General features: G+C 42.8%; 2 protein-coding genes across 3 annotated transcripts in view; both read right to left on the reverse strand.

Annotated features, from left to right (window-relative positions):
- The window catches only part of LOC137341568 (microsomal glutathione S-transferase 1-like), a 248,054-nt gene that overhangs the window by 120,530 nt on the left and 101,437 nt on the right, over positions 1–26,087 (reverse strand). The window lies entirely within an intron of this gene.
- strap (serine/threonine kinase receptor associated protein) lies at positions 44–23,682 on the reverse strand. Of its 2 annotated transcripts, none has more exons than XM_068004757.1 (10): positions 23,587–23,682; positions 22,952–23,116; positions 18,420–18,555; positions 17,530–17,611; positions 17,380–17,452; positions 13,763–13,862; positions 7,367–7,504; positions 3,313–3,449; positions 1,481–1,630; positions 44–1,240 (listed from the first exon to the last, which is right to left on the reverse strand). In XM_068004757.1, the coding sequence occupies exons 2-10, from the start codon at positions 23,061–23,063 to the stop codon at positions 1,179–1,181; spliced, it is 990 nt and encodes a 329-aa protein (XP_067860858.1). In that variant the 5' UTR covers positions 23,064–23,116; positions 23,587–23,682; the 3' UTR covers positions 44–1,178. The 2 variants fall into 2 exon arrangements, with proteins under 2 accessions (XP_067860858.1, XP_067860860.1); XM_068004759.1 differs by having other exon boundaries at positions 23,552–23,652.

The raw sequence follows: 26,087 nt of genomic DNA on the forward strand, positions 1-26,087 counted from the left end.
GCTTCTCATTAGTCAGCATTAAAATGCAATATTGAACATGGTCTATCAAAGCAAAAGTAGGCTTATATCTTCACCCACTTTTATTGATTTTTATATCAGGAGACAAGTGTTACAAAACATATTCATAGAGCATTATAACCCAACACAATGCTGAAAGTGGGAAAATCAGAAAAAAAAAAATGGGCACATCAAGATCAGGCAGTAACTCATAAAAGGTCACTATCCCATGATTGGGATGCAGCATTAAACATAACCAGAGTTGAGCAAGACACTCACTGATCCTATAATGCTGTATATAATCTATCAATACTGTTGGCTATAGAAGTGAACCATGCAACATTGCCAACCTACATTGTAATTCATGAGGTATAATACCAAATATAGTTCCTAACCAGAAAAATGTAATTGATGCAAATATTCACTGCCCATCAATTTTTTTTTGTGCAGAGGACAATAAAGTATCTATTTCAGTAAGCACTCATATCCAGATCAATGTATTTCTGGATAAACATGCATTTAATTATAGATCAAGACTGTTGTACACAGTAGCACAATAATTTTAAAGGTGTAAATACTCAATTTGAAGAGTACAAATGATCTCTAAGCATGTTTTGTTTAATAATTTTTGTACAAGTGCATGCGTGGGCCAGTTTAATACTGCTTGAGGCATCAATCAAATAGGAGTTTGTAAATTGTGACAGATTGCAGACCATTTAAAATGAATAGAACAGACCAAATAATCTTTTATTTTTAAACCAAAATTAGCAACTGAATTTATGGAGGGAAAAAGAACAATGTATTCTTTTATAAGGAAAACATACTTAAATCCATGATGTTACAACTGTAACTACCACTCTTCCTCCATACCAACAGAAATTTCTGCCAAGATACTTTAAAATATATACAGATGTTACTGGGCAGGCTCAATTAAACCAACACTAAGACGGGAGGCAGCTGCACTGAACACGCACAGGTCTACTATCCTTCCTTGCAGACACCAGGTGCTTGGCTTTCAGACAGTTAACTACTGTAGTCTTCAGCTTTTGAATTACTGATATGGTTCCATTTAGATGTCTGCATTTGCCATAACCATATACAATGGAAGGCTTGCTCTTTGTTTTCCAGTTTGTCAGCAATTCCTCTGAATGCTGCATGTTTGTTTTTCTCAAGCTGGTAGTTCAAGCTTTTACCTCTGGAGGGGTGCCATAGATAGAATCGGAGTTTTCAGAGCCAAGCTCCTCTGTAATTCAAAGAAACAAGTGTAAAATACATGCAGTTCACCATAATGACAGATTGGTTACAAGTATTTTCACCCAGGGGTGATTGCTGAGTATGGAGATCAAACACCATCTGAGAATTAACCTAAAACTGTTCCTTCAGAAAATCACGAGATTCTGTATGACAAAGGCTCACACTGCTGCAGATTTAAGATGTGAAATAGATAGACATCGCAGCTAAACAGACACCAAAATGTACTTACCAGGGAGTACACACTTCCATAACCCATAGGTTTTGCCAACAGTTGTCTGCCAGAGACGAAGAGTTCCATCTTCAGAACCACTGGCATATAATTCTCCATCGGGGCTAAATCTTACACAGTGGACTGGACCAAAGTGCCCTTTGTATGACTCTGTAACAAAAGGATTTGTATTTGTCTTAGAACAGGGTGATCATAAAGATCAGGGGTGGGTTACATCTTGATCTGTTAATAATTGATAGATTCAAATTTTTTATGCTCTAAATTCCTATTTTGCTGCTCTTTGCTTTGTAAAATTCAAACAACTGGAAAATTCAAGTTTGTTTGGTGCAATAGAGTTATCAGGAGCAGAGATTATAACTGCATCTATATTAAAATCCGTAGGTTGATAACACGATTCTAAGCCTAGTAAATTGATGGTATTGATAAGCCTAGGTAATGCTGTCATGGTAATGCCTGTTCTTGCTTTCTCCAGAGGTGGCACTGCAACCTTTAAAAAGAGTTTTCAAGAGCATGTTATTCTCGCTTGCTTCATGAGGTGGTACTGTTAACCTCTCAGCCAGCATCAACTAACAGCTAAAAGGCATACCATTTTCTCCAACTAACCGTGAGCAACAGTGGAAGATTCAATTTTTACACGTGAACAGACAAGAATCACAACTTCTCTTCACAGATGCTGGCTGACCTGCCATTTTGTTTTTATAACTGCCTTTATGCCTATTGCTAACTCATTTTTAATTTGTCAGCATGCAAAGATATCTTCATTACACAAAACTACAATCCTTAAACAACTGCATACAGCCCAAGTATTTAGTACAGAAAACTTAACACAAAAGGCACATAATAAGCCAGCATACCAGACACTGCATACACTAGGAGAGCAAATATTTTCACATAACATGGTGCAAAAGCGACACTGCTACTTTTTTGTTCTTAGTGGTGCCATCAGATTAAAGTTGGTCATGAAGTCAGGTCTCATTTCAGACAGGAAACTAGATTTAATTTGTAAAATTCCAAAGCTTTTACATTTTGGTAGCTACCAGTCTAACTGAAAGCCAACCAGTGTTTCATGTACAGTATTGCTATTACACTTGAGAATTGGCAGCCATACAGTTTAACCCAGAAGGGATGTTCAATCTGCAGCTCCAGAGCTGAGGGCCAAAGACTGTAGGGGCCCATCTTCAGTAATTCCACCAGAGCTCATACTGCAAGCACTGATCAATCAGTTACAAAAGTTAATTAACCAAGGCAGGTTAGTTTGAGTTTATGTACTGTTTTTGAAGTATCCAATTTCCAATCAAATATCAGCAAAGACTTGTCGTAGAAGCACAGGAGGTTTTTGTCATTCTTTTATGAATCCTACATGGATTTGTTCACATTATACACATGCTGCTGCTGCTCTCAGTAGTCTTCAATCTCAAAGGCAATTGAGCAACCCCTTCAATGGAGTAATTGAACTCAAATTTGCAGCAACCCTACCCTCAGTACGATCATGGAATGCCCGGTCAAGCTCTGAAGACTTGCAGCAATGAATGAAGAGTGATCCAGAAAGGACCTGGACGCACACCAGCTGACTGCAGCAAATATGCTTTTGAGATCCACTTTAATAAAAAAAATGCAAAACAAACACACACTTGAGTTTTGGACCAATTCAACATTTACTAATGGAAAAAATAATGAGCCAGGTAAATTTCAATTTTCAAAAGTCCATTCTATACACTGGATCTGCTGTTACAGGACATTCAGCATCATGCAATAAGCACGGAAGATTGTGATTTGAAATACAAATTAACACTCAAAGCAACTAATTCACTTAAAAAGGCTTGAAGACCTACCTAACTCCTCGCCTGTATTGTAGTCAAACTTGTACAGTTTGAAGTCATCACCTCCTGCAACAAAGACGTCTTTCTCAGGGTGAAGAGAAGCAGAGCTGATTGAAGCTGGTGCATCAAAAGATTTGATCAGCTCAAGACTGTAAAAACACCAGTATTTAACCTCTCAGAATGCACCTAAAATCTTTACACATTTCAGCAAGTGCAAATATTATTGGTTACTACAATTGTACTCTTAAAAGCCTGAAAACACCGATACCCTGGAGTACAAAATTGGATTCCTAAATATGACTGGTTTGAACCACAAGGCACCGTCACCAGCTCCACTAGAGAACCCACAAACTTATTCGGGGAGGAGGCAGAGAGATAATAATGTAGAAATTACAAAAACGATATGGCCAATTAGATGCAGAATAAATCTCCCAAATATGCTTTAGCCCAACCATTGAAAATGTCATACTGAATCCAGGATGACATTTTCCATTCTTGACACCAACCATCTTGTGGCCTCATTAATGCCAAGCAGTACCAAATTAGGCCCAGTTTTGGGCTATGCCTACTAGGAACTGGGTGCCGGTTACTTCAATTCATTTCACAAGTCCTTTACACACTACTATAGGACCTACTGTACTACCTGTTTCAACCTAGCCACTGCTTTGAATTTGAGTTAAGTTTTGTAGTTGCCCACAGCAAATGCTGTTTTTGAAAAGTTTTTAACTAACATTAAAACTATTCAAGTGTGCATTTTACTTTGCCACATGTAGCCAACAGAACTTGAAAAATTAAGCTCAATCCAAGTTACGATGCATGAGAAACCAAATAAAAATCTCTTTACAAATCTCTACTTGCAAAAATTGGTACTTAATATCAGATTATCCAGTATGCACTGTACTTTGTTTAAAATGGGAACTTTTGAATCTACTATTATACTTGGGAAAATACCCTAATCCAAGTCACAGTGCAGCAATGATTTTCAGAATTAGCCACAAGTGTATTCAGATTACAAAAGCAGCACAAGTTAAATAACTAGTACAAAATTCTTAAACTGTTTTACAAACAAAAACACTGTTGATGTTATCTGACATTTTGCAGTTTCTGGAGATTGGATGCAGAGATAAGTCATGGTAAAGTACAAAAGAAATCAGTATTTGAGCAAATTATTTAGTGACTTTAAAAAGACATTTTATGTGACAGGATTTCAGCACTGTACTAGTTAATTATAGCATTAATATACTAGATGCTGTGCTGAGCTATGAAGGAGGGAAGTACCGTACTCAGCAACAATTCAGAGTTCAAGTACAATGCTGAAAAATGTTAACTACTGAAAAAATACTTCATTTTTAATAAGTGAGAAACTTGCTGGCATCAAAACTAAGACAAGTTTATGACCTCTGCAATGAACATGAACTTTTCCTATTTAGTGTTATCCACTCACTGCTGAGTCCCATTTTAGATAAGGATGAGAAAGTCCAGACATCAGTACTGGTTCCCAATGGACCAAAAGGGAAATATTGATTTTAATTTCCTTCACCTCATTACACTACACAGTCATAACCTAGTGCCCCAGGAAACTTCAAGTATCAGTTGACAGGAGGATTCAAAATTATATTTTGGTTGAAAGGCTACTGAGCTTCCACTGCTGAACTTCGATTCCACACATTGAATCCCACACCTCATCTAGGCAGCCATTTTTCACGTCCAAACCCAGGCAGCAGCAAACTATTTGACCACGGAAACAGCAGCAAAACTTCATCCAGGCCTCAGCCAACACCAATAGGTGCAAATCCCAGCACTGGCCATTGAATAATCAGGAGCAGAAACAAGTTAAATGCTCCCTTCTGTAGCCCAACGTACTGGAGCCAATTACACATTGGACTGCCAATATCATAGTGGGTACAGCAGAGGAGGTGGCTATTCAGTCCTTTATGCCTGTGTCAGCTCTTTGAAAGAGCTATCCAATTAGTCCCATTACCCTGTTCTTTCCCCATAGCCCTGTACTTTCTTCCCTTCCTGCATTCATCCAACTCCCTTTTGAAAGTTACTATTGAATCTGCTTCTACCACCCTTTCAGGCAGTGCATTCCAGATCATTACATTCACTGTGTAAAAAAAAGTTTCCTCATGTCGCCTCTGGTTGTTTTGCCGATCACCTTAAATCTGTGTCCTCTGGTTACCGACCCTTCTGCCACTGGAAGCAGTTTCTCCTTATTTACTCTGTCAAAACCGTTCATGATTTTGAACACCTACATCAAATCTCACCGTAACCTTCTCTATTCTAAAAGGAGAACCACCCCAGCTTCTCCAATCTCTCCACATAACTGAAGTCCCTCATCCCTGGTACCATTCTAGTAAATCTCTTCTGGACCCTCTCCAAGGCCTCGACATCCTTCCTAAAGTATGGTGCCCAGAATTGAACACAATATTTCAGCTGAGGCCTAACCTGTGTTTTATGAATGTTCATCATAACTTTGCTTTTGCACCCTATGCCTCTATTAATAAAGCCCAGGATCCCATATGTTTTTCTTTTAAAAAAACAACCTTCTCAAATTGTCCTGCCACCTTCAAAGATTTGTGGACATACACCCCCAGGTCTCTGTTCCTGCACCCCCTTTAAAATTGTACCATTTAGTTTATATTGCCTCGCCTCATCTTACCAAAATGCATCACTTCATACTTTTCTGCATTAAATTTCATCTGCCATGTATCGGCCCATTTCACCAGTCTATGTCCTAGATTATGGATCAAGCCTGGGTTTGTCCTTGTCTATATGGTCTAACATTTCAGAACTTCTCACTATGTTCAGTCTCTGCATCATCTTACAATCTTCAGATATTTAAAACTTAAGTTTACCAACATGCCCCAACTAGTTTCTAATGTACCTGCCTGCTTTTAAACTTGGTGTGTACCAGAAACTACACTAAATTCTTCTTGCATAACTGCACCAATTCTGTAGCATCTCTAGCAATGGCTTCTCTTCCCATCCCGGCAGTCACCTCCAGAGACCCACAGGATCCATTTTGGCCCCCTTTTCCTCATTACATGCTGTCCTCTGGTAACATCAACCACAGGCAGATGTGCGGTCAGCTCCCACAAGTACACTAATGATACCCAGTTCTACTTTTTCACCACCTCTCTCAACCTCCACACAGTCTCTGACCAACATCCAGCTTGGATGAGCTATAATTTCCTCCAGCTAAGTATTGGGAAAACTGAAGTTACCATCTTGGGACCCTCGCCTCAAATTCAATATCATCCCTCCCTCCATACATCTCAGGTTGAACCAGACTGTTGCAACCTCAGTATCCTGTTTAACTCAGCTGAATTTCCAACCTCAATCTCTAATTCCATCCCATAACATGCCCTACCTCCACCCGTGAAACCCAGTCCTGCATTTAATACCTCCAGACTAGATTATTCCAATGCTCCCCTGGTTGGCTTCCCATCCTCCACCCTCAACTTCAGCTCATTCAAACATTTAAAATTCACATCTTTGTTCAAATCCCTCATGGCCTTGCGCTTCCCCATCTCTAATCTCCAGTCCTACAACTCCCATCCCCAAATTCTCCATTCCTCCTTGTACAAGCCCACCCTCTCTTCATCTACCATCGGCAGTCATGACTTCAGTCACCTAGACCCTATGCGCTAGAATTCCCTTCCTAAAACCCTCTACTTCTCCTCCTCTTTCAAGGCCCTCCTTGAAATCTACTTCTTTGACCAATCTTCTGGTGACCCCATCTGGCACGATGCCCAATTTTCCTTATGCTTATAAAGCTTTGTGGGATGTTTTTCATATTAAAAAGATGCTATATAAATGCAAGATGTACCAAAATAAAGAAAAGTTCAATGACTTGTAACATTTCTCATTCCATTATAATAAAAAATTTTCAGTGAATCAGTTTTATAAGCACAACAGTACATTTATCAAGCTTGAATTGATTCATAATTCAGGTTTCACTACAAATACCAGGATCATACACCATTTTGACATTCCATGAAAGACAGCATATTTCTTAAATGAAGACACAAGAACATACCAAATGTTAACTGATTTAACTTGCCTTAGTGCATTGTAAAAAGCAATCCTTTTTCCATAGGTTAAAACCAGTATCTCCCCATCGGGTATGTACTCTACACTGCTTACAGATGATCCAACATGAATAGTTTGCACTTCAGTCATACTAGTCCTGTCCCACAGCCTATACAAATAAAAAAACAAACACCATCAAGTTTTATCTACAGTTTAAATAGGCTTGGGGAAAATTCTCCCTTCGTTAGTACCATCTTCATTTTAAGTTTAAGCATTCCACAACATTGAAGAAAATACTATAATTTTAGAACCATGGAAGTCAAAAATCAAAATTAACTTAAGGCTTTATTGTCAAGTTACTAGACAACCTCATAGATGTTAACGTTGTACCCTTTTCAAAAATAGGTTCTGGAACTCAGAGGTTAGAATTTACAATAAGTTTTAACTTCTATAAAAGGTGTTGAATTTATCTATAACAGCCAAGTTTATCAGAACAATGTGTCCAGGAGCCCCAGAACTGGAATTTTGACAGGTCTGATATACTGAGAACAGGTGAGCAGGGCACTAAGGTAACAGAACACATGCTTGTTTCACACTTATTGATGTTGGAATAGATTTGAACCATAAGTTGTTCTTAGATGCATTAAGAATACACACATCTTCCACATTCCCTGGTCCACCACTAAAATATAAGGTTTCGGCTTCTATAACTGGTGTAATGAGTGTACCCAGCACTCCAGGCTGGGAATCCCCACACAACTCACCAGTAAGTTATAGTCCAGCAATTTTATTTTAAATTCACAAGCTTTCGGAGATTTCCTCCTTCCTCAGGCAAATGTTTCAAGAGCTCCTTGAAGCCTACGCATTTATACATATAGAACAATACATGGTGTTTACAGACTGCCCCTGCAACTGCCCGTTGCCAAGGCAATCACCGTGTTCAGACAGAGAGGTGTCACCTGCAGAACCCCCGAATACACATTCAACAAAAAAACAAACAGGGAAAAAAAAAAGAGAAAAAAAACAGAGAGAGGCAGAAACATCCGGAAGGCAGAGAGAGCCAGCAAATGACCCATTATATTAAAAACAGATAACATTTGTTCGCTGGTGGGGTAACGTGTAGCGTGACATGAACCCAAGATCCCGGTTGAGGCCGTCCTCATGGGTGCGGAACTTGGCTATCAATTTCTGCTCGACGATTTTGCGTTGTCGTGTGTCTCGAAGGCCGCCTTGGAGTACGCTTACCCGAAGGTCGGTGGATGAATGTCCATGACTGCTGAAGTGTTCCCCGACTGGGAGGGAACCCTCCTGTTTGGCGATTGTTGCGCGGTGTCCGTTCATCCGTTGTCGCAGCGTCTGCATGGTCTCGCCAATGTACCATGCTCTGGGGCATCCTTTCCTGCAACGTATGAGGTAGACAACGTTGGCCGAGTCACAGGAGTATGAACCATGCACCTGGTGGGTGGTGTCCTCTCGTGTGATGGTGGTATCTGTGTCGATGATCTGGCATGTCTTGCAGAGGTTACCGTGGCAGGGTTGTGTGGCGTCGTGGACGCTGTTCTCTTGAAAGCTAGGTAGTTTGCTGCGAACGATGGTCTGTTTGAGGTTGGGTGGCTGTTTAAAGGCGAGTAGTGGAGGTGTGGGGATGGCCATAGCGAGGTGTTTGTCCTCATTGATGACATGTTGAAGGCTGCGGAGAACATGGCGTAGTTTCTCCGCTCCGGGGAAGTACTGGGCGACAAAGGATACTCTGTTGGTTGCGTCCCGTGTTAGTCTCCTGAGGAGGTCTATGCGATTTTTTGCTGTGGCCCGTCGGAACTGTCGATCGATGAGTCGAGCGTCATATCCCGTTCTTACTAGGGCGTCTTTCAGCGTCTGTAGGTGTCCATCGCATTCCTCCTCGTCTGAGCAGACCCTGTGTATTTGCAGGGCCTGTCCATAGGGGATGGCCTCTTTGACGTGGTTAGGGTGGAAGCTGGAAAAGTGGAGCATCGTGAGGTTGTCCGTGGGCTTGCGGTAGAGTGAGGTGCTGAGGTGCCCGTCTTTGATGGAGATTCGTGTGTCCAAGAAAGAAACTGATTCTGAGGAGTAGTCCATGGTGAGCTTGATGGTGGGATGGAACTTGTTGATGTTATCGTGTAGTCTCTTTAGTGATTCCTTGCCGTGGGTCCATAGAAAGAAAATGTCGTCGATGTATCTGGTGTATAGTGTTGGTTGGAGGTCTTGTGCAGTGAAGAAGTCCTGCTCGAACTTGTGCATGAAAATGTTGGCGTATTGGGTTGCGAATTTGGTCCCCATGGCTGTTCCATGTGTTTGGGTAAAGAACTGGTTATCGAAGGTGAAGACATTGTGATCCAGGATGAAGCGGATGAGTTGTAGGATGGCTTCCGGAGATTGGCTGTTGTTGGTGTTGAGTATTGATGCTGTCGCAGCGATGCCGTCATCGTGGGGGATACTGGTGTAGAGTGCCGAGACGTCCATCGTGGTGAGAAGTGTTCCTGGTTCAACTGGTCCGTGGGTACTGAGTTTTTGTAGGAAGTCTGTAGTGTCGCGACAGAAGCTGGGGGTTCCCTGTACGATGGGTTTCAGGATGCCCTCGATGTATCCAGAGAGGTTCTCACACAGGGTTCCGTTGCCTGATACGATGGGACGTCCGGGTGTGTTGGCTTTGTGTATCTTTGGGAGGCAGTAGAAGTCTCCCACGCGGGGATTACGTGGAATGAGAATGCGTAGGATGCTTTGAAGGTCTGGATCGAAGGTCTTGATCAGTTTGTTGAGCTGGTGGGTGTGTTCTTTGGTCGGATCTGCGGGTAACCGTCTGTAGTGTTCCTGGTTGTCCAGTTGTCGGTATGCTTCTTTGCAATAGTCTGTTCTGTTCTGTATGACTATGGCTCCTCCTTTGTCCGCTGGTTTGATGACGATGTTGCGGTTGGTCTTGAGAGCGTTGATGGCGTTGCCTTGTGCTCGGGTGACATTCTGGACTGTCTTCTGAGTGCGGCTGATGAATCTGGCATTGACGCATTTCCTGACAGCTTGAGCATACATGTCCAGCTGAGGGCAGCGACCCTCCGGAGGAGTCCAGTTTGACTCTTTCCTCTTCGGTTGCTGTACCGCGGATCCCTCTGTCTGCTGTTCCGGATCGTCGATTGTCTCATTGGGTTCGCTGCTGAAATCTTGGGGTTTGTGGTAGAATTCCCGGAGCCTCATTCTCCTGATGAATTCCTCTGCGTCCGCCGCGAGACTAGTGGGGTCCATTTTGGTAGTGGGGCAGAAATTGAGCCCTCGGCTGAGAACTTCGATTTCGTCTGGTTGAAGGGTGTGGTCGGATAAATTGACAATAGACTTCCCTGTGGTTGCAACCGTGGTACCAGGGGAAGCTTGGTCGTTGCTGGTGGTGATGCCGAGTTTCTCAAGCTTCCTGCTCTTGGTTTTCATGTAGGCAGCGTAGTTCCGTTGCCTCGTCTGTTTGGCGGTATAACGTAGCTGGTCTGCTGTGTCCTGAGTACAGGTTGAGAGTATGGACTCTATCTTGGTTTCGAGGTTGTGGCGTCTGCTGTAGAGTTGGTGTATGAGATGGTTGCGGAGAAACTACGCCATGTTCTCCGCAGCCTTCAACATGTCATCAATGAGGACAAACACCTCGCTATGGCCATCCCCACACCTCCACTACTCGCCTTTAAACAGCCACCCAACCTCAAACAGACCATCGTTCGCAGCAAACTACCTAGCTTTCAAGAGAACAGCGTCCACGACGCCACACAACCCTGCCACGGTAACCTCTGCAAGACATGCCAGATCATCGACACAGATACCACCATCACACGAGAGGACACCACCCACCAGGTGCATGGTTCATACTCCTGTGACTCAGCCAACGTTGTCTACCTCATACGTTGCAGGAAAGGATGCCCCAGAGCATGGTACATTGGCGAGACCATGCAGACGCTGCGACAACGGATGAACGGACACCGCGCAACAATCGCCAAACAGGAGGGTTCCCTCCCAGTCGGGGAACACTTCAGCAGTCATGGACATTCATCCACCGACCTTCGGGTAAGCGTACTCCAAGGCGGCCTTCGAGACACACGACAACGCAAAATCGTCGAGCAGAAATTGATAGCCAAGTTCCGCACCCATGAGGACGGCCTCAACCGGGATCTTGGGTTCATGTCACGCTACACGTTACCCCACCAGCGAACAAATGTTATCTGTTTTTAATATAATGGGTCATTTGCTGGCTCTCTCTGCCTTCCGGATGTTTCTGCCTCTCTCTCTTTTTTTTCCCTGTTTGTTTTTTTGTTGAATGTGTATTCGGGGGTTCTGCAGGTGACACCTCTCTGTCTGAACACGGTGATTGCCTTGGCAACGGGCAGTTGCAGGGGCAGTCTGTAAACACCATGTATTGTTCTATATGTATAAATGCGTAGGCTTCAAGGAGCTCTTGAAACATTTGCCTGAGGAAGGAGGAAATCTCCGAAAGCTTGTGAATTTAAAATAAAATTGCTGGACTATAACTTGGTGTTGTAAAATTGTTTACAATTGTCAACCCCAGTCCATCACCGGCATCTCCACATCACAACTCACCAGTAGGCAGAGCAGCTGTTGTCATTGTATTCCCCTGGGCCCTGTCCCACTACAGCAGCTGGTCAGTTACACACAAGCTGTGTCCAAGCAACTGCTTGCTGGCATTCTCTCATCCTATCCAGTGAATCATAGCACCCCTGTCCAGTTGTACATTTATTTTTAAGCTTTGCCTTTTTGTTGTCCCACCATTCTTCCCCCTTCTTTCTCCTGCTAGATACACCCTAACTTCTGTCCCTTCACCTCACCCTTTTGCTTGACCTCCCATATATTAGATTTAGCTTGCCCCCAGCTTTTTGTTTGTCACTTTCTGCAAATTTTTCTTCTCCACATCCCCAACCTCGCAATAGTGTTTTACCTCCCCGTCCCAAGACTCCACTTACAACTTCAGTCCTGCATCCTTAACCAGCTTTTGCTCCGTAGTCTCGGGCAATTGGGTTCTCCACAGCACCTTAACTACCCCAGGATCTGCTCTGTTTACATTGCCAGATCCTTTTTCCGACTCTAGCCTGGAGTCACATGTGAAGTCTTATTTCAATTAAGCGACTTTGCACAGGTCTCCAGGCACAACTCTGAAGAGTAGCCTGAAAAAGTCAGCGGAGCTCGGGGCGGGATGTGTGGGAGAAGCGGGAAGGTGGCAGAGACCAACAGACTAAAGCCAATCTGCAGCAATCAGAGGCTGTGGAGAAGAGGTATGGACCAATAAAATCAATGGCCACCTGTTTGTGATGGAGCAGACTAATCAGATCCCACAAAATTATGTTACCAGATTTCTTAATATACAGATGGATTTGTACACAAGTGCCTCAAATCACCTATCCTGCATTGGAATTGCAGTTTCCTTCTGGTGCAAACAGCATTCATATGAACATATGAATTAAGAGTAGGCCATTTGGTCCCTCGAGCCTGCTCTGTCATTTGATATGATCATGGCTGATCTGATTGTGACCTCAACCCTGCTTTCCCATTTACCCACTATAACCTTTGACTCCTTTCTTTGACACCTCAGCTGGATCTGCTCTAAAGTTAAACCATTTTGAAACAATATTTTCAAAACGATACTTAAAATTCAACTTCCAAATTTGAATATGCGCACATTGGGGCCTAAAAATGAACAACTCTCGTTTCCTGGAAATATATGGACCAGAGCAGTCTCAATTCCACTGACCAAAATGATATTTAAGTAAATTATCCATTTAAGTCTTTTCAGCTGCATACAGCCCCCTTCAGCACAAATCATTTTGCCTTCTAATGCAATATTCTTTCTTTCACCCACATTACAGAAAGGCTCCCCATGTCTTGTAAATGCCTTTAATTTCTCTCAAACCTCAGTCTTGTGTTAATATCGTGTGTGCACTTCCCCTCCCCACCCTTTGGTTTATTCCCTTTTAAATGCTCTTCTATAATTTCTTTCAATTCTGATGACATACACACGAAACATTAACTTGTCTGCCCTCTCTATAGATACTAACTGATATGTTGGGCATTTCATGTTTTCTTTTTTCAGATTTCAGCATCTAGTTTTTTTTGCTTTTTGATTAAAGAATTCAAACTTTTTAATATATAAAAGGGTAATTACAAAGAGCAGGCTAACAATTGTCAATTCCATTAGTAAATCAATCTGGGAGAAGTTACTGAGACTAGCCATGTGAAGGAGCAGAAACATGTAAGCATACACACAATTGAATCAGCGTCACCTGAATGTGCATTTTTTTCCAGTCAAGCTCAGAAACCCTCCCAGTTTTCCCCCAATGAGGTCACAGATTTTACTTATTGTAAAATATTTAAGTGAACATTTGTCCTTCAGTCATTTCGAACTTGACTACTTTTCAGCAAAGCTCCTTACCTTACAGTCTTGTCATCAGCTGCCGAAAGTATCTGCTTGTCCCCATTACACCACAGTGCTTTCTTAATACCAGAACTATGGCCACTGATCTCTAGAGGCTCTGACAGAGGAAGAATATCAGAATGCACATGAGAACCCCATATTCAACAATGGCAAGTGAACACCTTTCATTCCAAGAATGATAACCGTTTAACAAATTTAACATCTGATGGCATAGCATACAGACCTGTCATCTATACAATAACTTGGGGACTCTTCAATTTCACTCTCTCTCAACTCACTTCTAAATGTGCTTTTAAGCTTCATCACTGCTTTGATACTTGTTTCCCCTCAATGCCCTTAAGTGTCAAATACTGTGTTAGTACTAAGTATGTGTTTTTCTAGCCAGACACATTCACAATGTCGAGCCTCTCCTCCAAGCACAGCAAATTCCTGCAGTTTGTGCTCACTCCCTTTTCTAAGAGCGTTAAAAAAAAAAGTCAAATTGGAGTTTTTCTTCAGTTTGTTACGATAATATGCCTACTTGCAAATCAGTAGTGTCATTATACATTGGAGGCGCCATCTTCTGGATGAGACGTTAAGCCAAGGCGCTCTCTGCCTTCTCATGTGGATGTTAAAAACTCCCACTGCACTATTTCTAAGTGCAGGGGAGATCGCCCCAGTGCCCATCCCTCAAGCAATACAACTGGAACAAATTATCTGGTTATCACATTGCTGTTTGTGGGATCTTGCTGTTTGCAAATCAGCTACCACATTTCCTACATTACAGCAGCAACTATACTTAAAGAGTACTTCATTGACTAAAGCATTTTGGGACACAGAGGTCGTGAAAGATGCCATGTAAAGGAATATAGTTTTCGCACAAATGTATAAGGAACTCAAAGGGTTAGACTTAACAGGGTTATGAGTGAGAAGCAACAGGAACCAGCCTTAGTGCAGTGACACTCGTGATTAAAAACACAATCATGCTATTTGAAGCAAAAACAAGTGAAACAAAAGGTGGGTCTGTATAACAAACATGTCCGAACATGTCGCTAAGCAACTACATTCCAGAATGAAGGAAGAATGATTGATGGGCTCCTAAAAGTGCTGATAAGGGAACCATCTAAGTGGCTTAAATTTGCTGCAGGGACTAACTCAGTGTGTAAGTAGCCAGCTCCTACTCAAACTCAGGGTAGAGAAGAAAGTGAGAAGAAGTTAGAGGAAAAGAGGGCAAGTGTACGAACAGGACCAAAAGTTACATAGAATCATAGAAGTTACAACATGGAAACAGGCCCTTCGGCCCAACACGTCCATGTCGCCCAGTTTATACCACTAAGCTAGTCCCAATTGCCTGCACTTGGCCCATATCCCTCTATACCCATCTTACCCATGTAACTGTCCAAATGCTTTTTAAAAGACAAAATTGTACCCGCCTCTACTACTGCCTCTGGCAGCTCGTTCCAGACACTCACCACCCTTTGAGTGAAAAAATTGCCCCTCTGGACCCTTTTGTATCTCTCCCCTCTCACCTTAAATCTATGCCCCCTCGTTATAGACTCCCCTACCTTTGGGAAAAGATTTTGACTATCGACCTTATCTATGCCCCTCATTATTTTATAGACTTCTATAAGATCACCCCTTAACCTCCTACTCTCCAGGGAAAAAAGTCCCAGTCTGTCTAACCTCTCCCTGTAAGTCAAACCATCAAGTCCCGGTAGCATCCTAGTAAATCTTTTCTGCACTCTTTCTAGTTTAATAATATCCTTTCTATAATAGGGTGACCAGAACTGTACACAGTACTCCAAGTGTGGCCTCACCAATGCCCTGTACAACTTCAACAAGACATCCCAACTCCTGCATTCAATGTTCTGACCAACGAAACCAAGCATGCTGAATGCCTTCTTCACCACCCTATCCACCTGTGACTCCACTTTCAAGGAGCTATGAATCTGTACTCCCAGATCTCTTTGTTCTATAACTCTCCCCAACGCCCTACCATTAACGGAGTAGGTCCTGGCCCGATTCGATCTACCAAAATGCATCACCTCACATTTATCTAAATTAAACTCCATCTGCCATTCATCGGCCCACTGGCCCAATTTATCAAGATCCCGTTGCAATCCTAGATAACCTTCTTCACTGTCCACAATGCCACCAATCTTGGTGTCATCTGCAAACTTACTAACCATGCCTCCTAAATTCTCATCCAAATCATTAATATAAATAACAAATAACAGCGGACCCAGCACCGATCCCTGAGGCACACCGCTGGACACAGGCATCCAGTTTGAAAAACAACCCTCTACAACCACCCTCTGTCTTCTGTCGTCAAGCCAATTTTGTATCCAATTGGCTACCTCACCTTGGATCCCGTGAGATTTAACCTTATGTAACAACCTACCATGCGGTTCCTTGTCAAAGGCTTTGCTAAAGTCCATGTAGACCACGTCTACTGCACAGCCCTCATCTATCTTCTTGGTTACCCCTTCAAAAAACTCAATCAAATTCGTGAGACATGATTTTCCCCTCACAAAACCATGCTGACTGTTCCTAATCAGTCCCTGCCTCTCCAAATGCCTGTAGATCCTGTCTCTCAGAATACCCTCTACAACTTTACCACTACAGATGTCAGGCTCACCGGTCTGTAGTTCCCAGGCTTTTCCCTGCCGCCCTTCTTAAACAAAGGCACAACATTTGCTACCCTCCAATCTTCAGGCACCTCACCTGTAGCGGTGGATGATTCAAATATCTCTGCTAGGGGACCCGCAATTTCCTCCCTAACCTCCCATAACGTCCTGGGATACATTTCATCAGGTCCAATCTCTATCCAGAAGACAATGGGGTAATATAATTCCTTGTTTGATAATTACCACTTAAATTCTTGTAGGCATTGATCCTCACTTTAGTTCAAATAAAAGATCACTACTATAACCAATTGGTGTCAGGTCGTATTAATCTTACAGCCGTTCAAGTTCTTTGTCAGTCTATACTTAATCCAGGAGGTGGACAATGTTACAAACTAGTGTAACAAGCAACTCCGCAACCAACTAGACATGACAGTAATCGCTAATAAATCCAATAGATAATTCTGGAGAAACTTCTTTACCCAAAAAGTGGTAAGAACGTGGAAAGCACTACTACAAGGAATAGTTTAGGCAAATAGCATAGATACTTTAAAGGGGAAAACTAGATAAGCACGAGGGAAAAAGGGTATGCTGATAGGGTTAGATGAAGTAGGGAGGGAGGAAGCTCATGTGGAGCATAAACACTGGCGTAGACCAGTTGGGCCGAATGGCTTGTTTCTGTGCTGTAGTTGCGATGTAATAAGTTCTAACCAGCAACATGTAAAACCATCAACCTTTATTAAAAAAAGGTTTAACTTCCCCACAATCGCTAACATTTCATTTAAAAATTACATAAATGGGGCATTTCTTCACTACCATTCTAAGCACTAAATCGCCACAAAAGATTTAGCTGATCACATTTGTAGTCCAGTAATTACTGCCCAAGCAACACTAATTGCTATATACATTTTTGCTACTTCTTTTCAGCAACATAGCAAAAGGGCTGTTGAAATAAAACTCCCTTTTACACACGACCCACAGTAAGCAATTTCTATAGCAACTACACCTCACCTGATTCAGGTTTGTTCAAATCATAAATACGCAAAACTTTATCTTGTCCGCCAGTCAACAAGTTGTTGCTATCCTGCAAAGAAAAATCAAGTTAAATAGGTTCTAAAAATCATAGGCAGAAATACAAACTGAATTAGAAATAGGTTTTACCTGAGTAAAGTCCACAGTTTTGACAATGTGTTTGTGGGCTAAAGTGATAATTTCATCACCTGTCACAGCATCCCACACCTTGCTGAAAAAAATGGACAAACTCCAGTGAAGTAACTCATTTGCCACATGAAAATAAACATACGACTACTGAAACACTTAAGTTTTCCTGAACACCAACTGACAGACCCAAGTTTAACCCCAGCCGTGGCTGACATTTACACACGCTTCATCCAGCCAACCAAGCCATTGACCGTGGCTAAGTTATCGGAAACCTCCAGTGACGGTGAGCTTGTCTCTGTGGGTCACATAGCTGCATCACAAGGAGTCTTAGGAGTCAGATTTCAAGTTTACATCTGCGTCCCCCTCTATTTGCTAATACTAAAAGATCTTGGTGTTCTGATTTAGGATTGTCCACTAAAGAGGCAATAGCTTTACAAATAGCCCTTCCATATCTCCAAGCTCACAGGACAAACCATCAAGTAATATAAGTGCAAACAAAACAGAGTTGCCTGGGATTGGACAGAAGTGCCAGCGGTGAACGGCCATGTGGTCACGGGATGTCATTTGCACGCCTCTAGCCAACGCAGAATTGCCCTTCTAAAATAAAAAACAGCGTGAGAACTAAGCAACCGATGCGGCTAGCCACAGGGCAATGTTAGGTTCCCATCCTGGCATCAGAATGCATGGAAAGGAATTTCAAGGCAAAAGAATCAAATAATTGTTTCCATTTGGCTTAACTTTCTCTTTTCTGTGCATTAAGTGTTTTTTTTAAAAAAAGCCACATCTGCGACCTCTTTTTGAGCTCATTGTAATATACTTATTGATTAAAAAGGTCATTAATTGTCTTCAGTGACAAACTAATTATACCACGATATACAAGAGGTACTCACGCTGAAAAATCTGCTGCTGCGGTTGCCGCTCTATTGGCCTCTTTATTTAACGTGGCTCCCCAGACAGCACCTTTGTGACCCAGAAACGTCCCAATCCAGTCTCCTGTGTCACCCTGGCGCATCATAGGCTTGCCATCTGAATGGATAACAAACATTAAAATGAATTGTAATTACAGAAATTAAACAAAGACATCCCAGTTCTAAAACTAGTGTGATAGTGATGTTGAAAAATATTCATTCCCAAAATACTTGTGGCATTGTACCTTAATCAGCTGATATAGGATTATAACACCCTTAATGCCATGTTAAGCAAACATTACAGCATAATATGGAACACTGCCTTTTGCAACCACATGCATTGTTTGCCAAATGTTAACTGTGTTCAATACGCCTGTACAAATCTATTCCTGAATTCAAAGTCATGGCCTGTGCTAAAATTATTATCCAATAATTTGAATTAAGCAACTTGAAATCAAGAGTAAACTATTAGAGGGCAGGGCAGATTTAACCCAGATTGCTCAACGAGGGATAAAATTATTTTTCAATATACATTGATTTTACAAAGATCTTTAAGAAAAAATGTGATTTTTCTGTCTTTTTGTGGCATAGACCTCTTAAAATTCCAAAACGATTAGCAGGATTCAAACCTCTGCTACAGACATATCAACTTGGCATACTTAGTATGGCAACTCCAGGATCTTAAGCAAAACCCAGCTGTTCAATCAGAGTTGAAATCCCAAACTAGGAAAACATGCAAATGTAACTCTCGGCCTCTGAATCCTGCCCTTATTCTGCAGTCTCCTAGTCCCACCCTGATCCTGCTCTTACTCTGCAGGCCTGAGTCCTACCCAGTCCTGGCCTTGCTCCACAGGCTCTGACTCAGCATCACTTGAAATGGCTTTTCCTGATATACAACTCAATTTTTAACTGGCCAAATTTCATCCAAGTTGTCAATCTTTCAGGATGCTTTACAATTTTACAAAGCAGACGCAGTTAAAATATGAAAGACAATTTTCCAAGCAGCATCCGAGTACAGTTCAGTACATGCAAATGAATGCCTGTATATTTCAGATTAAATCCAAATCTGAAAGGCTTCGCAAACTAAATTCCTCTTTTCCATGATTTTGTTTAAAGCACAGGGCACAAGGTCCCCAGATACCTATTTGGAGATCTCTATTTCCCCCCCGCAAAATCTGGCATTTCTGACGACAACATACACAAGGTCCAAATAGCAATACATGCCCTTCAATCTGCATTACCTCCACTCAAATCACAAAACAGGTCATTTAAAGTATACTGTATAGAGAAAATGGAAAGAAAACTGCAAATATAGGAAATACACAGGCCAGCCTCAAAACAGAAAAGGCTAGTTGAAGTCTCATGTAATCTTTTGTTTTTAGTGCCTACCCCAAACTTACTGACAAATATGGGAGAGAGAGACCTGTCCCTGGCTCACACTACTCTGGACCATTAGTTAACCTGAAATGTTCTTCCAATATTCCCAGTGTCATTGTTTGCCAAACCCACCCAGCCCATTTCTACCTCTTTGCTAAGACACAAACAGGATTGTCTGGCAGGCTCATTATTTCAGCTTGTTTCTGTCTCACTGAACTCATCTCCTTTTACCTTAACTATTTTTCTTACCCTCGTCCACCGTTTCTACCTGTATCTATCACTCTTCTGATGTCCTCTGCCACTAACGATTTCAGGTTCACTAACCCCAATGGTTACCATGGTCCCTCGACATCTCCATTCCTCAACGGAATCACCTCCAGACCCAGTACTTCTTTCCTGGAACAGTTACCCAGTCACTTCCCATCCAACATCATCCTCCCCCACCTGTCCTCAACCAAAACAACTATGTTTCAACTGCACTGACTTCCTCCAAGTAAAAACTATCGCTGCGGGATTCCACATATCTGTCTTGTTGTAGGGTAGGGTACGTGGAACACTGACCCCCCCACCCTCCCTCCTCCTCCTCAGTTGCACTGATGCGTGTTGCTCCTGCTTCTTGTTATTCTTCAAGAATTTTGTTAATTGTGTTCCCAATTTCCATCCTTCCCTCACTTGTGTGGTCCATCTCACATTGTTCCTTCTGACTTGACTGTTCATTTACGGCTAATGAGCTTTCTACAGACATCTGTTAAAAGCCAAACAACTACCTGGGTAACTTTTCTTCCCAGAGCTCCTAAGCACTTCAACGCAGGTGTAATTTGAATGCACTACCTCCAATCTACCACAGCCTATTCAATACTCAAGCACTGCCGCAACTCGCCAAGGCTTCTTCGACAGCACCTCCCAAACCCGCGACCTCTACCACCTAGGACATGTGTACGGAATCTTACAACACCAGGTTATAGTCCAACAAATTTATTTTAAAATCATAAGCTTTCGGAGATTATCCCCTTCGTCAGGTGATGAAGGGGATAATCTCCGAAAGCTTGTGATTTTAAAATAAATTTGTTGGACTATAACCTGGTGTTGTAAGATTCCTTACATTTGTCCACCCCAGTCCATCACCGGCATCTCCATATCATACCTAGGACATGGGCAGCAGGTACATGGGAACACCACCTGCAGGTTCCCCTCCAAGTCACACACCATCCCGTTCCTTCATCGTCGCTGGGTCAAAATCCGGGAACTCCCTTCCTAACAGCACTGTGGGAGAACCTTCACCACACGGACTGCAGCAGTTCAAGGTGGTGGCTCACCACCACCTGCAAGGGCAATTAGGGATAGGCAATAAATGCCGGCCTCGCCAGCGACGCCAAAATCCCATGAATGAATAAAGAAAAGCTACGGTCTCAATAAATAACTTGCATTTATCAGCACCTTTAACTTAGTAAAGCTTCTCAAGACATTTCACAGGAGCGTTCGCAAACAAAATTTGACACCGGGCCACACAGATATTAGCACAGGTGTCCAAACGTTTAATCAAAGAGGCAGGTTCAAAGGAGCGACTTAAAGGAGAAGCGGAAGGAATTCCAGAGCTTAGGGCCAAGGCAGCTGAAGGCACGGCCACCAATGGTGGAGCAAAGGAAATCAGGGATGCACAAGAATATAGAATACTAGAGCCTGGTCTTGAGTTACTTCCAAGCTTTTATTCATCAAGAGTCCCCTTACACACACCACACCCTAGATAAGCTCTCCTATAAAAAGGATACGAGAGTCACCAATAGATACCCACCTGAATACAATTAACACTCATTGATATAAATCATACAGTTAACAAATATCCCATCTTTCACCTGGGCATCCTGCAGCTCTCTAGCACGAATACTGACTTGACTAGCGTTAGACAGCTACCCATTCCATTTTCTCAGAGGCTGGGTTGCTGAAGATTGGCAGAGAGGTGGCAAGCGAGAAGAGATTAAAGAAGTAGGTTGGCATTGTAGGTCCTCCCAACATGTGGTAATTTGTGTTTTCTCTTTGGATGTTAGCAAGGCTTTTGGGTAATTCCAGCATGTTTGTATTTCAACACCTTTTGTTCTTTTAGTGTCTTATACTACCCTTGTTGAGATCACCAGTTTTCACATCTCAAGTAAAAAACTAAGCATTCTACTAATCACACTCCAACCCCTTTTCATTTCCATTGCAAGGCTCACTTATCTTCTGATTATTTAATGTCTATGCCCAAAATGTTGGGTTTTCCCCCACCCACTTGAACACGTTGAGTATATCCAGGATTTTTATTTTAAATTTCCAGTTTTTTATTTTCATCTTGTGCCCTCAGAGGCTACTTCAAACGACTGCTTCTATCCAGAGCCATTGAATTAAATAGCTTCACTCACCCAAAATCACCAATTCAGAGCCACCAGCTCCAATGTAGATTTTTAATCAGCTACATAAACACAAATGTCGAATGATAGCTCAGACATTGGATAGCTGAAAAAAACTCAACTGCTGGAAGTCAGTCTAAAAATTACAAACTGGTGTGCAAACTGGCTGCTGTATTTGCAAACTGGTGTGACTACACTTAAAAGTAATTACTTAAAACACCTAGGTACACTGAGGATGTGACAAAACACAGTTTTTATTCATTCTTACTGAACACACACTTGCATCTCTATAGTGCCTTTTAATGTTAAAACAAATATCCCAAGGCATTTTACAAATGGAAACAGACAGGAATGACCGAAAGAGGATTTTGAGGTGGTTTTTAAAAGGAGGTGGGGCAAAGTTATGAGGGCTCTGTCACCAACGATGGTGCAACAGGAGAGCAAGTCACACTAACAGCAAAAACTAGAGAACCAAAGAGTGCGGGGAAAGGGCTGGGCATGGCCATTGAAGGGACTTGAAAATGCAGAATTCAAACTTGCTGAGTCTGAAAGCATTTCCGGTGCTTTGCCCGTGCCCAGTAATTATAACATAAAATGTGATTTGAAAGATAGGACACTGTTCATCTTCTCCAAGTCAATACACTGAAGCTACTGTTGATTTTCCCCACAGGCCTGGTGGATCCAACACTTCAAACCACGATGTCGCTGAGCCGCTGCACTGCCCTCAGTCGGGGAGCCGCGGCCTGGCCTTACCTTTACATGCGCTGATTAAGAAGTAGCCATAAGGCGTTATCCCGCTGAATGCCAGATCGACCACAGGCCTCGTGTGACCGCTGCAGGTGAGAGGAGTCTGTCTCATCGCCATTTCCAGCCCCCGGGAAGCGGCCACCAGTAAGCGCGGCTCCGCTCCTCGGCAACCTAGAACCGGAGAGAGAGAGAGAGAGAGAGAGGAACGGTTAAAGCCCGGGCCCCGACTCACCCTCCCGCCCGCCCCGGCACCAGAGACCCCGACTCACCCGCCCGCCCCGGCACCACAGACCCCGGGCCCCGACTCACCCACCAGGGGCCCCGGGCCCCGACTCACCCACCCACCCGCCCCGGGCCCCGACTCACCCACCCACCCGCCCCGGGCCCCGACTCACCCACCCACCCGCCCCGGGCCCCGACTCACCCACCCACCCGCCCCGGGCCCCGACTCACCCACCCACCCGCCCCGGGCCCCGACTCACCCACCCACCCGCCCCGGGCCCCGACTCACCCACCCACCCGCCCCGGGCCCCGACTCACCCACCCACCCGCCCCGGGCCCCGACTCACTCACCCACCCGCCCCGGCAACAGAGGCCCCGACTCACCCCTTTCCCACCCGCCCCGGGCCCCACGATCTTACCGACTCGGAGGTGGGAAGCGGGAGGTCGGCGAGGCCCGGGACTCGGGTGACGCGATTCCCCGGCGAGGCTGCAGCGGAAGTGATGTCAGGCGCCGCGTGACGAGGGCACCAGCTGCGCATGCGCAGCTGGATTAATACCGCTCCATTCATATTATTTGTTCAACCCAAATGCAAATTTTAACATGGAATCTACCTGCAAAATATAAAGACTTCCTATCATAATACTTTCTTTTTTTGTAATAATCCCAATCTGTAATGACTTTAATTTGCAGGCCAGAAAAGGAACCTTTTTGACAAGATCAAAAGAGTATTATGGAATTAGGAACATAGGAACAGGAGTGGGCCATTCAACCCCTCAAGCCTATCCACCATTCAGTATCTTAACTCCATTTACCCGACTTGGCTCCATATCTGTTAATACCCTTGGCTTGCAAAAATCTATCAATCTCAGATTTAAAATTATTAATTGAGCTAACATCTATTGCTTTTTGTGTGAGGGAGTTCCACACTACTACCACCCGTTGTGTGAAGAAGTATTTCCTAACTTCTCTCCTGAATGGCCAGGCTCTGATTTTAAGGCTATGTCCCCTTGTCCTAGATTCCGCCACCAGCAGAGAAAGTTTCTCTCTACCCTATCAATTCCTTCCAAAATCCTAACAACCTCAATCATATTACCCCTTAACCTTCTATATTCCAGGGAATACCAGCCTAGTTTGTAATTTCTCCTCACAATTTAACCCTTGGAGCCCTGGTAACATCCTGGTGAATCTGCACTCCTTCCAAGGCCAATATATCCATTGTACAGTGCGGTGCCCAGAACTGCACACAATACTCCAGATGTGGTCTGACCAGGGCTTTGTATAGCTGTAGCAAAACTTCCTCCCCTTTATATTCTAGCCATCTAGTTATAAAGGTTAACATTTCATGAGCCTTTTTGATTATTTTTTGTACCTGACCACTACATTTTAGTGATCTGTGTACATGGACCTCCACTATTATTGGCTTTTCACCATTTAAAAAATACTTGATCTATCCTTTTTTGGTTCAAAATGGATGCCCTCACACTTACCTGTGTTGAAATCCATCTTCATCCGTTTTGCCCATTCACTTAATCTATCAATGTCTCTTTGTAATTTTATGCTCCCATCTACACTACTTACTGTGCCACCAATCTTTGTGTCATCAGCAAACTTGGATATATGGCTCTCTATTGTGTTATCTAATTTATTAATAAATATAGAGAATAGTTGAGGCCCCAGCAGAGAATCTTGTGAGACACCACGACTCACTTCCTTTCAATTTGAGTACATACCCATTATCACTACTCTCTGTCTTCTACCACCTAACCAATCTCCTAACCAGGCCAATAATTTGTCTTCAATTCCATGAGCTTTAATTTTACCTAACGGTCTCTTATGTGATACTTTAGCCAATGTCTTCTGGAAGTCCATATAAACTACATCCGTAGATATTTCCCTATCTACTACTTTAGTTACTTTCTCAAAAAATTCAATCAGGTTCATTAGACGTGACCTATCCTTTACAAATCCATGTTGGCTCGGTCTAATCATCTGAAATTTCTCTAAGTGCTCAGTCACTCTGTCCTTAATTATAGATTCCAATAACTTCCCCACAACAGATGTTAGACTAACAGGTCTATAATTTCCTGGTATATCTCTCTATCACCTTTCTTAAATAATGGAGTTACATTTGCAATTTTCCAATCTAAAAGAACAATTCCTGAATCGAGCACACTTTGGAAGATTATGGCTAAAACATCTGCAAACTCCTCACCTACTTCCTTTAAAACCCTGGGGTGAAAGCCATCAGCTCCTGGAGATTTGTCAGTCTTTAGTGCCATTATTTTTTCTAATACTGTTTTCTTACTTACATTGACTTTAGTGAGTTGCAGTCCTTGATTCATTATTAGTTTCCCTGGAATGTCAGGTATATTATCCCCTTCCTCAACTGTCACAAAGTAATTGTTCAACAATCTTCCATTTCCTTATTTTCATTTGCAATATTACCCACATCTGTTTTTAAAGGGTCCACATTACCCTCAACTGCCCTTTTCTTCTAATATAATTGTAAAGTCTTTTGGTGTTAATCTTGATATCCCTCGCAAGTTTTCTTTTCATATTCCCTTTTTGCAGCTGTTACTATTTTTTTTGTCTTCCTTTGCTGTTCTTCATATCTCTCCCAGTCCCCTGGATCGACACTATTCTTTGCACTTTTGTACGCTCTTTCCTTTAGTTTTATGTTATGTCTCACCTCTTTTGTTGACCATGGCTGTTTTATTTGGTAAGTAGAGCTCTTGTCCCTTAGGGATATATACTAGTCCTGTATTAAGCTACATTCTTGTTTGAACACCTCCCACTGTACATCTGTAGTTTTACCCAATAACAATTTTGACCAGTTTTCTGTTGTCAGTTTCTGTCTCATCCCATTAAAGTTAGCCTTACCAAAATCTAGAATCATAGTAAGTGTGTTAAGTTTCTCCT

The sequence above is a fragment of the Heptranchias perlo genome, chromosome 24, assembly GCF_035084215.1.
Source record: "Heptranchias perlo isolate sHepPer1 chromosome 24, sHepPer1.hap1, whole genome shotgun sequence".
Classification (NCBI taxonomy): domain Eukaryota; kingdom Metazoa; phylum Chordata; class Chondrichthyes; order Hexanchiformes; family Hexanchidae; genus Heptranchias; species Heptranchias perlo.

What these genes read in the sequence shown, in the direction of transcription:
- strap (XM_068004757.1), bottom strand. Translation starts at nt 23,063, where the DNA reads ATGGCGATGAGACAGACTCCTCTCACCTGCAGCGGTCACACGAGGCCT. An exon ending in CTTAATCAGCGCATGTAAAG is followed by an intron (nt 18,556 to 22,951) that starts GTAAGGCCAGGC and finishes TTATCCATTCAG; the next exon opens with ATGGCAAGCCTATGATGCGC. An exon ending in AAACTGTGGACTTTACTCAG is followed by an intron (nt 17,453 to 17,529) that starts GTAAAACCTATT and finishes TTTTCTTTGCAG; the next exon opens with GATAGCAACAACTTGTTGAC.